Here is a 15,000-nt window from a genome sequence, read left to right as displayed (position 1 = left end):
TACATCTAAGTAGACCTGGAGCGAGGAAAGCCCGAGATAAACTCTGTCTGACCTCGCATACGTGTGTGTGTGTGTGTGTGTGTGTGTGTGTGTGTGTGTGTGTGTGTGTGTGTGTGTGTGTGTGTGTGTGTGTGTGTGTGTATGCGTGTGTGTGTGTGTGTGTGTGTGTGTGTGTGTGTGTGTGTGTGTGTGTGTGTGTGTGTGTGTGTGTGTGTGTGTGTGTGTGTGTGTGTGTGTGTGCCTTGAGCCTTCAGTGTAGCTGCTCAGTGAGAGAGGAGGTGGACATTCCCTTTGAGCGGACTCCAGGAGCAACACGCTAATAGGCTGACTGCCGCCAGCCTCTGTGGCTCTGTCTTACTTTGTTTCCTCTCTCCTCCTTTCTTCCCCTCTCCTCCCCATGTTTGCTCAGAAGTCAACGGAGACTTTAGAAGAAACCTGGTCCTACTGCCCACACAGTTGCACACATCCATGCATATACACAAGCACACATGCACATACACAAAGTGGACCCTCCCTGTCCCCTATAGCCCTTTAGACCAGCAGACAAACAACAGTTGCATCATCGCTCTTGCCTTGATTTAAAATGGAATGATTTTGATTTCATGTTCCATTGAGGTCTTCATTTATTAAACCATATGGCTGTAGAAATGTGATGTGAGTTTTCCATGAGCGTGGGATAGGTGGAGAGAAAGAGAGAGAGAGGGAAAGACAGAGACACAGAGGGGGAGAGAGGGGGAGAGAGAGAGAAAGAGAGAGGGAGGGAGAGAGAGAGAGAGAGAGAGAGAGAGAGAGAGAGAGAGAGAGAGAGAGAGAGAGAGAGAGAGACAGAGTCAGAAAAACTGTCTGGAGAGAAGAGTGGATGAGTAATGGCACATAATTGACGAAATTAAGAGTCATTATCAGAGTCCCCAACCACAACCACATCCTAGAGAGAGAGGGAGAGAGAGAGAGAGAGAGAGAGAGAGAGAGAGAGAGAGAGAGAGAGAGAGAGAGAGAGAGAGAGAGAGAGAGAGAGAGAGAGGAACAGAGAGAGAGAGAGAGAGAGAGAGAGAGAGAGAGAGAGAGAGAGAGAGAGAGAGAGAGAGCGAGAGCGAGCATGTTGGGGGGTTTTGCACATCGGATGTGTGACCAATCTTCTAGATGTTGGTTTCTTATGTGTTTATTTATCCCTCAGACCCACTTAGAGGTAAACAGTATGGTAAGGTAACAACATTTGTGTTGAAACAAACCCACACATACGCGCACAGAGCACACGCACGTTGCTGTGCACGCACGCACACACACACACACACACACACACACACACACACACACACACACACACACACACACACACACACACACACACACACACACACACACACACACACACACACACACACACACACACACACACATACTTAGATCTTCTATATTAGCCCCGATTTGGCTACACTACAGTTTCTAAAAATACCAGCCAAGAAAAGGTGGAAAAGGCCCAGCCTTGTGTGGTGGGGGGGGGGGGAAGGGGTGAGGAGAGGCTGAGGAAGAGTGAGGAGAGGGTGAGGAAGAGTGTGGAGAGGGCTGACCAAATCCTCTCCCAGTTACCTCTTGATTTTACCGCACCCTGGCTAATGAAAGGCAGGCTTGTTCTGTAGTATTTGCTGTTCAACCACTGGCTCCACACGCACACACATACACACACACACACACACGCGCGCGCAAGCACCCACACACGCACGCACACACACATACATACAAACATATATACACACATATACGCGCACACACACACACACACACCCTGTGAGCCATGTTTTGGTTATGGTAATGATGATGTCTGGACAATACTCATTCTTTCATACTTGTAAACACTTCATCGCTTCTGGGACTGTTTAATTCCAAGATGGCGCCATGTTTGAGACGTTTTTGCTGCCACGGTGAACCTCGTGAACCCTGACCACTGCAAGTCCTCCCCATGACTTAGAAGTAGTGGTCAAAGGAACTGCCAAACACACACCCACACATGGGCGCGCACACACACACACACACACACACACACACACACACACACACACACACACACACACACACACACACACACACACACACACACACAGACACACACGCACAGACACGCACACACACACACACCCACACACACACACACACACAGACACACACAGACACACACGCACAGACACACACAGACACACACGCACACACACACACACACAGACACACAATCACATATAGACACACACGCACAGACACACACAGACACACACACACACACACACACACACACACACACACACACACAGAGACACAGACACACACGCACAGACATACACAGACACACATGCACACGCACACACAGACACACACAGACACACACACACACACACACACACACACACGCACAGACACGCACAGACACACACGCACAGACACACACAGACACACACGCACACACACACACACACAGACAGGCACAGACACACACAGACACACACGCACACACACACAGACACACACAGACACACACACAGTGTAGTGTGGAGGGTCAGTTTCGATGGCCTTCCAGGCAGTCTGAGTGTCTGGTCTGCATCGGCCACAGACTCCAGTGGGATAGCGGGACTCATCGGTGTGTGTGTGCGCGTGCACACACGTGCGTGTGATCAGAGACACACACACACCGACCGACACCAACACTGAGACGCACAAACCCACACAATGTGTGGTGTCTCTCTTCGGAAATTATGATCATATTTTAAATAAGTAATAGGATTTTTTTTCAATTCTGTTTCTCTTCTGTTTTTCCTTTTCTTTTGCTAATGATTTGGCCATGCATGGCAAGACATTTGGGACAAAATTTTTTTAATGCGTAAACGGATCGAATTCATATCCCCATTATGAGCTCTGAACAGAGTCTGGCCCCGTTTCCTACGTTCTACGTTCTATTATCCTGCTGCTCTCTACATCATCTCCATAAACTACGAGCACATATCATATTCACTCCATCCACACATTCAATCAAAATTGCATGTGTTGACCAAGCTCTTTTGAAAAACATTCATTGTATTTCACAACCCCATGATATCAAGTCCTGCAGACCTCTCCATATCCCTGAGAGCATCTCGTCAGTGTGGTCAATATGGATTCCACTCAACCCCTATGACACTATTCTATACAACAAACCGTGTTCGGGTCCAAGACAGATGAAGTTCGTCATGCAGGAGAACACGAGAGCTTAACGAGCACAACATCAGGTTCTCTTTCAACGCTTTTCTTGTGCTTTTGCACGTTGTCAGCACTGGTGTTAAACACGGTCTGTCCATAATGTGGGGGTTCCAGCTGTCTGTTGAGGTGCGTTAAGCCTCCGTTAGCCTCGTAAAGCATTCGGGGAGCACTTTAATACATCCCTCCCTCGGCTCAGCCGAAGAACGCTGGGATATCAAAAACGGAAAAACCTGAGAGCAGCCGATGGAGCTTTGTCGGAACTACCACGGACGCACGCCACAGAGGAGAACCGTCCTTCTGTCCTATATACCGTACAACGGTGGAGCCGATATCTTTAGTTCAAGCTTCACACAAGCAGCCTCTGTGTCCCTCGCCAAGCCGGGCCTTTGAAGTGGTCGCCTGCGCTATACGCCTCGGAGCCCACATGCTGGAGTCTATATTCATGCTAGTCCTTCATGTTTTGGGGATGGTGGTAATGCACACCAACACTGTGCAGCAGAAAAGTCGTTTTTTTTAAAGCGTCATAACCTTTTTCTTAAGTTTGGCGGTATGGCAGATATCTAGATATCTAGCTACACTTCTCATAGGAATTGTAATGTTCCTGCGCTACCATTAGACAATTTCTTGGGATGCATCTTTAAATCAGACGACGTCGCTTATTGCTAGCTCCCGCTAGCTCCAGTGCTTCGTGGACTCCATCTGTGGGCCAAATGTTTCCGCACTGCCTCCTCGTAAAGCTAATTACCTTCTTTAGGTCCCGCCTCCTCTCATAGGGACCACCCAGAGTGCGGAGCCGTGATGGAGCCACACTGGGAAACACGTCAACATGGCTGAACCAGAGAGGACCAGAAAGAGGACCGCTAGTCCCCGGCAGGGGTCAACCAGGTCACTGACACCTGGAAGACATGCATGACCCAAACGACCTAGAGACACGATGACCTTTGACCCGCTCTCAGGAGGCAGAGGGGCTTCATATGAGCCGATGTCTCAGACCTTATTCTGAAGGTTTTTGGTCTTCAACACACTATGATCCCAACCTTTTGTCTTCCAAGGAGCGGCATATTCATAAAACGGTTGGGAGGACCGGTAGTCAATTTGAATGCCTTAAGGTTAAGATGCATAACATTTAAACATAGGATGTGGCTGTTTTGCAGGATGGTTTATCCGTCATATCACAACCATTAATTTTTTTAATTAATAATTAAAGCAACAGCAATGAAATGCTTGAGTCCAAGGCTCCCTTCAACAATTCAATAATATAAAAACGACAATCTATTAGAGAAACACAAGAAAAGTGACCAGAGACTTCACTAAACACAAAAGTATTGCAAAGACACATTGACACATTTTTGACATTTTGATCTAGTAGGGCTGAATCCTCTCGGCCAATCACAGACGACCTGAAGCTCCTCCTCCCCGGAGGAGGAGCTTCAGGTCGTCTGTGATGGAGGAGGAACGATGATAGTGTTTGAGCGCCGACCTGGGTTGACCTGTGAGACGACGTCCGCCGACAGGTAGAGGAGGAGGACGAGGAGAGGGTAGCGGAGGTCCCACCGGCTCTTCATCCCGAACACATGCACTCATACACATATATACACGCACACACTCATAAGGAACACACACTGACACACATACAGAGCACACAAACACACACACACACACAACGGCTTCCACCTGAACGAAAAGAGCAGGGAATAAAGTTGGTTTGGAAAAGTGGGTCAAGTTGAATTATTTAAATACTGAATAAATGAAACTTTGTTTGAGTTTCCCTCGAGACATAAAAGTTAGGTCAACGATGATGACTTTACTGTCCTGTGGTCATGGTAACCAGAAAATGCATGGAAATACAAGAGGAGTTTTCCAGTATTACAGTACTAATTAATACTTTAACAACAAACACGACTGAGACATACTGAACTGAAAGCCGTAATAATACCAGGACTAAATAATACAACGATGTCCCTATAGCAGAGACACAATTTAATATCTGAGATGTTTTTAGTAATTGTATAATGCATCACACAAAGGGAGAGAGAGAGCGAGAGAGAAAGAGAGGGAGAGAGAGAGAGAGAGAGAGAGAGAGAGAGAGAGAGAGAGAGAGAGAGAGAGAGAGAGAGAGAGAGAGAGAGAGAGAGAGAGAGAGAGAGAGAGACATGATGTCAGATGTACAGACGGTTGGTCTAGCATCCCTTCAGGCTGACCATTGACAGAGAAGATGACAGAACACAGCAGCCCGTCGTAAACAGAAGTCAGTCTAGCAGCTAATTACTAAAAACAAGGGACGCTCTACCCAAGCACGCACACACGCACACCCACACACACACACACACACACACACACACACACACACACACACACCTACCCCCACAAAGTATCATTCATACTGTATAGTTTAATGATAAGAATGCATGTGAAGAAAATGCACAAAAATTAAACAAGATAATAAAAACAAAATGACCGCTGTGATGAAAAAGCTTCTCTGTTTGGAACTAACAAACTGCTGGGTCCTTCATCCTATAAAAGTTTGTCTGGAGAAGTGGGATAAACAGAGTAGAACACGAGGAAATGCAATGAAATGGAAACTTGGAAGCCCACTGGAAAGTCTCCCAAGCCTTCCAAGGCACAAGATCAGAAAGTAGGAAGGAATGGAAACAAAGCAAACAGGTATTTAACCTCCCATTTTAGACTTGCTGATAATATACTGTTCACACGCCACATGGGGAGTCTGTCGTCCAAGGCTTCTCATACCACGAGAAGAGCATCTCATAACAGAGAAGAGCACCTCATACCAGCATGAGAAGAGCATCTCATAACACCACGAGAAGAGCACCTCATAACAGAGAAGAGCACCTCAACACCATGAGAAGAGCATCTCATAACACAATGAGAAGAGCATCTCATAACAGAGAAGAGCACCTCAACACCATGAGAAGAGCATCTCATAACACAATGAGAAGAGCATCTCATCCCACCATTAGAAGAGCATCTCATAACACCATGAGAAGAGCACCTCATACCAGCATGAGAAGAGCACCTCAACACCATGAGAGGAGCTTCTCAACACTATGAGAAGAGCATCTCATAACAGAGAAGAGCATCTCATACCACCATGAGAAGCGCACCTCAACACGATGAGAAGAGCACCTCATACCACCATGAGAATAGCATCTCATAGCAGAGAAGAGCTTCTCAACACCATGAGAAGAGCATCTCATAACAGAGAAGTGCACCTCAACACCATGAGAAGAGCATAACACAATGAGAAGAGCATCTCAACACCATGAGAAGAGCACCACAGAATCCATTCTTAGTCTTATGTCCCCACTCAGAGTTGAACCTGTAGCTCTGGCAGATCACATAGTCCTATAATGTGCTTTAGATATGTAATAATTCTTGTCAGAGACAAAAGAAAGGAGAAGAAGAAAAATGGACGGTTGGGTTCTGGGCTCTGATTGGCGGAGGCTGATATTGTCAGTGACTGTGAGAGATTGTAAATCCATGTTGGGGTGGGGGGAGGGGGGGGTCTGAGTGTAACACCAGGCCGATTGCTGTGTTGTGTATGGGATGGAAATACAACAACCGCCAATAAAAACCCTGAGGCCCACACAGCACAAAACTAAACATGTTGGCGCAGGCATACAATTCATAGTTTGACGTTAAAGGATCAGTAAAAGTGGGGTTGAGAAGGAGCGCGTAGGCTGGACCATAAAGGCGTCCAGCTTCGTAAAGATTTCCCCCAATAAAGCCTTGAACTGAGAAAGAAAATATATTTTTTTATACTATAAAGAAACTACAATTCCCAGATAATCCTTCATCTGCTCTGAAAGTCATTGCCCAGTGCAACGTGTGAAGGGCAGAGAGTTAGTCGCACACTTGTGAGCCCTCATGCAAGAGGAGACAGGATTGAAACGTTTCAACATCAGACCTTTCCAGGTTAGATCGTGATTCACAGAACTCGGCTTCCTTCTACATATCATATAAATGATCGATGTATCCAGGGGCCTGTTCAGAGAGTTTCTGCAGCGTTGCTTTTGGAATACCTTCCTTCCTCACCTTCAGAGAGATGGCTGAATGAAACGATGACTTCACATTTTGCAACATCAAAATAAACATTTGACTTGTGGGCTGACATCGTCAGCAATGATCACATTTAAAAGTCCCTGAATTCAAAGGATTAGGATTAGATTTTCTTGGCCAATGTATTAGGATGACTCATTCTGAACCGAAGTTAACAAGTATATTTTCCCTGAATGTGCAGTGAGCAATAGCTTAAGGCCCATCTGTATTCCCCATAATCGGACGAGTGTGAGCTCCAGTTCCATCACATAAGTCAGCAACACTGCGACCAACTCAGGGTCACATTCCCAGAAGCTCCTCATCATCCCAATGAGAAGGCACTTACTACCTTCATTTCAGAGAGCCAGCGGCCGTATCAGGGAAAAGACACGGTTTTATTTTTTTTAACTCTGAAGCCACATGTGGAAAAGTGAACGGAAACTTCTAGGGAAAACCAAGACCCAATCTTCGGATTTAAGCCCCAGCTGATGGAAGAGGAAATGAATAAATACGAAAGAATTAGCGAATTCCTTTGAATATTTCTACTTCTACTTCTATTACTTGCAAGAGCTCTTTTGATGATGGCAACATGTTGACTGAGTTTGAGAAAAAAGTAGTGAAGCTGAAATCGGAAAAGAGTAACTCTGTGTATAGAACTCTCAGACAATAAGCACTGGTTTCAGTCAGTGAATATATAGCTAGATACGTATATTATATTTTATATATTTGCAGTACATCAACCGACAGGAACGTGAGAAGGCAGCACATGGTGGGCTGATCAGTTTCTGCTCTGCTTTCCTGCTGCTCTGCGAGGTGAACTCGGTCTCACCGACCCGGAAGAGTCACGAGCCCCAACGACCCAACCGAGGCTGGGAGGTCAGCGGGGGGACAGGGGGGGGGACAGGGGGGACAGGGGGGAGGGTGTGAAGAGGGAGGGGAGGGAGACCTGCACGATGCATGAGAAATGAACCGAAGGTTGGTTGGTAAACAGATTAAGGAGCTGTGTATGGATACTGAGCATGACTGCAGTGTGTGTGTGTGTGTGTGTGTGTGTGTGTGTGTGTGTGTGTGTGTGTGTGTGTGTGTGTGTGTGTGTGTGTGTGTGTGTGTGTGTGTGTGTGTGTGTGCGAGTGTGCATGAGGTGTTTACGCAGTCTCTCCATCTGGGGGCCCGACGTGCGGCTGGTGTGGGGCCAGCCGTGGAGACCCATGGCTCTCTGACCCGGGGCCACAGCTGGGTTAGGCCCACTCTACAGAAGGGGCCGTGGGCCCCGGGGTTTATCTTTCAGGGGTGGGCTTCTTGTTTATTTACACTGGCTGCTTCCAAAATCAGTTTTTGGCGGGGGGGGGTGTTTATATATATATAATATATATATATATATATATATATATATATATATATATATATGTCTCCATGTATGATTTCAAGCCTGCATACGGTCCACTTGTGTGACCACTCCATTATAAATTCCACAGCAGACCATCTCGTGGTCCCAGTAACCAATCGTATTCTGGAAGTCAAATCCCACGGAATCCTTCTTCTGCAATCTCCTGACGCCCACCATAACTTTAAACGTTAAAGTTGACGTCCAACTTCGGAGTCCGGAGAACTCAGGGTCGTATGTTTAGCTGCTTCCCTTTGGGGACAATAGATGAACAATGCACCAAGCGGTTCAATTAACAGAGCACCAAGTGATGTCCACAGAATCTCATACACGTGCACCTTACGCCTCCGTCACGTGGCTGTGTTAACATGAGTGTGTCTGTGCGTCTGTGTGGAACGTGTGTTGTTTGTCTATCTTTGTGTGTATGTTTGGTCTGGTGCATCCATCTGTTATTTAGTACAATCGGACACATGTGCTCCTCATTTAGGTTGATTAATCGCTTTTTGTTTTGGCGGTGATATACCAGTCAAAACAAAAGCAATTATTGGTGTTTTTATGGAAATGCATGAAATCAAAAACATCCCGGAGCAGACTACGGCGTTTTCCTTGTGTGTGATCCTAGTCACGATGTGATGGTAGTGCCGGCGTGGTCGTGGTCACGTGACCAACACACACTTGGTGGTCCGATTAAACAGCAACCCTTCACCTGGGAAAGGTGTTCAAATGCCAGGGATGCTCTGAATAAGTGTTACATCTATATTTCAGTTATATATGTATTTCAGTTCCATGTGTTTGGAGAGGGAGGGGATTCTGCTAGGGGGATATCCGATGGTCTCACGTGTGTGAGATAACTTGGTCTAATTCTTTGTCAACGACTTCCACATTTCCACTCCGCCTCGGTGGTCGTCTTCTTGTCCTGTTGGTGTTCCTCTCGCTCTGGGGCTGTTTGCAGGCGTACAGGTATAATAACATCATGTATGCCTTACTAATGGCGTCCTAAACCTAACCCTAACCAGCTCATAGGGAGCAGGAGAACCTTGATGCTACAAGTCCTGATTCTCTCTCAGCCTACATGGGAGTTGCCGTGGTGTCCATTCAGGTGGACGCGTCTCTTTGGTGAAGACTCAACCTGCAGCTCTAGTAAGAACCTCAGTGCCCGATGCCCCGCACTGCGCTCCAACCACGGGTAAAAGACACAGCATTGCAGACTGATTAACAACAAAGGATCTGTTCCGTTTTGATCTAAAGCTGCAGACAGCTAGAGCCGTAAGGATTCACGTGTTCAGCATCGGAAACAGACAGACTGGGGCCAAGATAAACGTACTGCGGCTTCATTAACGTAGCGGACTGTCTCCAGCAGGCCGCTGGAATCCAGAGCATTCAATCTTCACAAACGAATACCGAGACAGCTCTCTCATTTCTTTGTCAGGCTGAGGAGCGAATCAAGAGTAAAAAGGAGCACTTTGCTACAAATAGTCAGTTTGAACAAATACTCTCAAATATCCCACCACTGCACCTTGTTACTATTAGTCTATTAGTTACTAATAGAAAAGCTTTAATGTCATTAAATGTTGTATCATTGAAAGATACAACTGAATTATTTTCTATTATATGGAAAAGAAAAAACACGGATGATGCCATATCCACATATACTGCGTGTGTGTGTGTGTGTGTGTGTGTGTGTGTGTGTGTGTGTGTGTGTGTGTGTGTGTGTGTGTGTGTGTGTGTGTGTGTGTGTGTGTGTGTGTGTGTGTGTGTGTGTGTGTGTGTGTGTTTCTCGCTCTCTGTTAGAACGTAAAGCTCACGTCTCCTCCGTGTTTGCGGACCTCAGAGGCTTCATATTTCCTCAAACATTCATCGCTGGATTCTTGCGGCAGCTGAAAGTTTCCCTTCGACGCGCGTCACAAACAGAACGGACTTCTCAACGCAGACGACTAAAGACGTCTCGGAACGCGAGAGAAACTGGAAGAATGCTTCTACCGGGCCGCCGCAAACCGAGCCGGTTCTGGTGGGGGGGGGGGGGGGGGGGGGGCTGGAGGGCGGGGGTTGGGGGGGCAAGGGGGCCGTTTTGGTTTGAGTTCAACACGCGCGTGGGATGAAAAATCAACAGCGCGGTATTTTTGGGACGTGTTCTCCAAAACACGGCTATTTATACCAAATTACAGCGTGTCCCTCCGCCACACGGCGGGTCCGGTTTCTCTGCCATGGCCCATGGGCCATTGATTTGACCCAATCAGACGCTGAGAGGCCCCCGTTAAGCCCGGTAAGACGCGGGCGACGCCGAACCGGAGCCTGTTCTGAACACGGGCGTGAAATGACTGTCTGTGGTGGCGGTCACCGTGCCAACGTCACTGGGTCGGGGTCACATGGCTATTGGGAAGGACATGTCTGTCTGTCTGTCTGTCTGTCTGTCTGTCTGTCTGCCTGCCTGCCTGCCTGCCTGCCTGCCTGCCTGCCTGTCTGTCTGTCTCTCTTTGTCCCTGTCTCTCTCTCTCCGTCTGTCTGTCTGTCTGTCTGTCTATCTGTCTGTCTGTCTGCCTGTCTTTGTCTCTCTGTCCGTCTTTGTCTGTCTGTCTGTCTGTCTGTCTCTCTTTGTCCCTGTCCCTGTCTCTCTCTCAATCTCTCTACCTCTGTCTGTCTGTCTGTCGGTCTTTGTCTCTCTGACCGTCTGTCTGTCTGTCTGTCTGTCTGTCTGTCTGTCTGTCTGTCTGTCTGTCTGTCTGTCTGTCTGTCTGTCTGTCTCTCTCTCAAGCATCAAATGCTCTCTAATGCTCGAGAGAGAACAAGAACATCCTATTCAACTCAATACTATTTAGGTTGCAAGGTTTCTGACACACAATTGATTGGCTCATCAAGGTGAACTCACACGCACACAGAACCCAAATGCGGTTATCTTGTTCAGTCTCATTACTAGTGGGGCCGAGGTTCTCAAGTCCAAACTAATATCTAATATCCAACTAATATCACATATTGTCCCCTTCTCAACAGGATAGTAGCATGTGAATGCACGTGTTCGTACGATGTACACACACACACACACACGCACACACGCACACGCGCACACGCACACACGCAGTGGTGTGTGTGGCTTTTGTGCACCTCCTGTTGCAGATGTGCTTGCCCGTTCCTCACCATTACAAATGGAGTAGGCACTACAGTTGGTATCTATGGACGATGGGGTGAACTCCTAATCAAAGTACCCTGAACCTCAGAGGTAGAAAGGACTCTCTGTGTAACTGTCGGCTCCTGACATACCACAGGCACCAGTGTCACCTACATTCCACCTACGTAGCCCCGTTAAAACACGGCAGCACACACATAACACCCACACGACACACGGAATTATAGATTTAAACCTATAATAATCCACATCGGCAAAATAAAAGGCGTAACCAAAGTTATATCTAGACAACAAAAAGTTGGCTTTAGGCTCATTGTGCACAATGGGGGTGAATTCTGCGACAAATGTAACGGTAAGTCACCAGAGGGGTAATTCAGTCTCAAAGTTAGAATTAGCCTGGGCTACATACCTATGGATTCGATTATTTGTGCACGGTCAATTGTGTTTTTATGAATTTAGATCGAATTGTGTCTAATTCCATAAATATAAGGGTAAAGTGTAGCCCTATGGTTTTAGCGATTAATGTTGCATCTTATTGTAACAAATGCATGCAGACTTCATAAAAAAAGAAATCTCCTATATTTGAAGTCAACATCAGATTCCCTAAATTACTTTAAATACCATGCTATACTGATGCGTGTGAAGGGCAAAACTATAGATCCAATGATAACATCTGACCAAATGTTATAAAACTACGATTACAAGTGAAACCCCAGAATGAAGATGGAAAAACCAATGGAAAGATTGAAATACGTTTCAACAAAACGATTATCCACACATACGTTCTCCGCGGAGCAGAAGAAGAGACAAGTCAAGAAATTATCGCCATTTAACTTACTTCTTTGATATATTTTTCAGACCATTTGTAGGAAGACGGCTATAAAGTAATCCAGTGCCGGTGCCTTTTGTCGGAAGACTAAAAAGAGCGAATCTGAAAGTCAAGCCTTCTTCTTCGTCTCTGTCCGTCAGGCGGTCCAGACAGTCTCATTGGACTGATGTACAGACGGCAAATAGGAGGAGAGACAGAGGGATGGAGGAGGGGGAGGGGGGGGGGGCGCTCGGGGTAAGTGGGACCATGGGTGAGACAGACAGACAGACAGACAGACAGACAGACAGACAGACAGAGTTTGAGAGTTAGAGAGAGAGAGAGAGAGAGAGAGAGAGAGAGGAGAAAACTTCACATTCTGTGGATTCCTGGCAGGATGCCAGCGTCCCGGAGTTCCACATGTCGCACATCAGGTTTCAATTAGAGTGAATGCAGCGGCCAATCATAGCGCCCCCTTCTCCTCCTCAAAAGAGCCTTTCTCTGACAGCTCAGGACTCAGGCAGCCATAATCCAAGCTAATATCCTCCCTCAATTTTTTTTTTTTTTTATTATGATTTATGGGCTAACATAGTGAGGCGCTGTGGGGATTCCCTACAAGTTCCAAATTCAAAACGATGCCTGTACTTTCTTTAAAATAAAATAACCGTTGTCTCCCTTCAGTGCCCTCCACCACTTCTCAAGGCCGTTATGCCTTCCAGACCACGAGGCCGCCGACCTGTCACTCAAGAGCATGAAGAAGTCAGAATAAACGGATGATGACATCATACACCAAAGATCATCAAGCCTTTGAGCCAATGAAAGAGGACGACACACAGGGTAGGATCCTTTGAGCCAATGACAGAGGACGACAAACAGGGTAGGATCCTTTGAGCCAATGACAGAGGAGGACACGCAGGGCAAAACTAGGTCTCCTCTATGCGGAGTCGCGTGTTTATTTGAACCACGTTTAAAGCTCCGGGTTTTGTTGTTTTTCTTGAAAGTGGAAAAGTATGGGGAACTCTGACGAGAAGATCACCGCCTTTCAGTCCTGTCTGGAAGAGCTTCATGGTACCACTTTACCGTCTGCCTACACGTGAAGACACACCAAACAGTGCGTCATATTGCTTCAGCACCACACCACGTAGCCTGGTCGCTGGCTATGAAATGACCATCGCGACTCTACCATACGCTCATCTTGCACAATAAAGTGGAGTTTGAACGTTGGAGCCAGGGGCAGATTTGGAGCCAGAAAGCGTTATTTCCTGAAGGGCTGCAGTCCGCTCTGGCTCATCTCTACATCCTGCATGTGTGGAAACTCTGATTCAAGCCCCCGAGAAGACTAATGCAAAAAACATTTTAGTTTCAGACGCACATAAGCCCATGAATGTTTTCATGGGCAACAAACCCACTTCAAAACGAATGATCATTAAGCTCAATTCTGCTTTACGCAGGACGAAACATATGTACACAGTAAACAACCCCACACACAAATGTCTCGGTACCCCCTCCAAAGAGGACATTTATTAAATAGAAAAGCTCGATTCCTCTGGATCTTTAACAAGATCATATTTCATGTGATTACAGGAAGAAAAGAAGCAGACACCCTAAATACACCCGAATCTTCACCATGTATCTTCATTACATGTTCCCCTTGCCTTCAAGACTAGACCCACATTGTAAACGGAATGTATATACCATGTATATACACATATATATATATATAGAGAGAGATTCTATTTTTAAAAGAGTAGATGACCCTTGATCAATGTGTATAAAAATGATGTCATTAATTAGTTTAAATAAATAGCTGTCGTTCACTTCATTCAGACAGAATAACGAGATGGCGTCATGCGTCCTACTAAAAACAAACAAACCATCGCCCTGCATTTCGTACAATCACAGCACTCATTGGTAGCGTTACTTCAGATGGCGGAGTCTCCGTGGAGAGGAGCTGGTGAGGGCGGGTCACAGAAGGCCTCCCTCCTCGTCTCTCTCTCCCTCCATGTGTCCTCATGCTCTCTCCCCCCCGCGCCTCTACACCCCGTTCTTCACCAGCTCATGGACGCCCGCCTCGTCGATCACCAGGGAGGGTCTGAACTCCTTGCCCTTCACCAGCTCCGACAGACCCTGGGGAGAACACACGGGGATCACGGGGAGTTGGGGTTGGCTCTTTGCCTCTCTGTTTTCAGTCCTCCTACCACGACTACTGTGGTGAGAGCTGTCGCTCTCTACAGATATCAAAAGGGAAAAAATAACTTTCGTTTTTGGATTGATGATAGGTTTACAATGTTCTAATAAGTAGATACAAAAGAATGAGATTAAATAAGGATGAAAATATCAGGACTAAACAGTTGTTGTTGTGGTTCTTCTGTCCTACCTCTCCACCGTAAGACACCAGGGGGGAGATCTCAC

General features: G+C 46.6%; 2 protein-coding genes across 5 annotated transcripts in view; both read right to left on the bottom strand.

Moving 5' to 3' along the window:
• ddr2a (discoidin domain receptor tyrosine kinase 2a) overlaps positions 1 to 12,830 on the bottom strand; it is a 29,149-nt gene extending 16,319 nt beyond the window's left edge. For 2 of the 3 annotated variants that reach the window (XM_030373274.1, XM_030373275.1), the window contains exons 1-2: positions 12,622 to 12,830; positions 4,703 to 4,896 (exon numbers count right to left, since the gene is read on the bottom strand). In XM_030373274.1, the coding sequence (XP_030229134.1) occupies positions 4,703 to 4,787 (85 nt within the window). In that variant the 5' untranslated portion in view covers positions 4,788 to 4,896; positions 12,622 to 12,830. Of the gene's footprint in view, positions 1 to 3,967; positions 4,571 to 4,702; positions 4,897 to 12,621 lie in introns of those variants that run through there. The other variant, XM_030373276.1, reaches the window with a different exon arrangement.
• Positions 12,831 to 14,081: 1,251 nt separating this feature from the next.
• uap1 (UDP-N-acetylglucosamine pyrophosphorylase 1) overlaps positions 14,082 to 15,000 on the bottom strand; it is a 10,234-nt gene continuing 9,315 nt past the window's right edge. For both annotated transcript variants that reach the window (XM_030373266.1, XM_030373267.1), the window contains 2 exons: positions 14,966 to 15,000; positions 14,082 to 14,715 (listed from right to left, as the gene is read on the bottom strand). The exon at positions 14,966 to 15,000 is cut by the window's right edge and continues 32 nt beyond it. In XM_030373266.1, coding sequence (XP_030229126.1) covers positions 14,623 to 14,715; positions 14,966 to 15,000 — 128 coding nt within the window. In that variant the 3' untranslated portion in view covers positions 14,082 to 14,622. The remainder of the gene's footprint in view (positions 14,716 to 14,965) is intronic.

The sequence above is a fragment of the Gadus morhua genome, chromosome 12 (assembly GCF_902167405.1).
Source record: "Gadus morhua chromosome 12, gadMor3.0, whole genome shotgun sequence".
Lineage (NCBI taxonomy): Eukaryota > Metazoa > Chordata > Actinopteri > Gadiformes > Gadidae > Gadus > Gadus morhua.
Note: the sequence above shows the minus strand (reverse complement) of the source record. Positions and strands in the feature narration are given on the sequence as shown.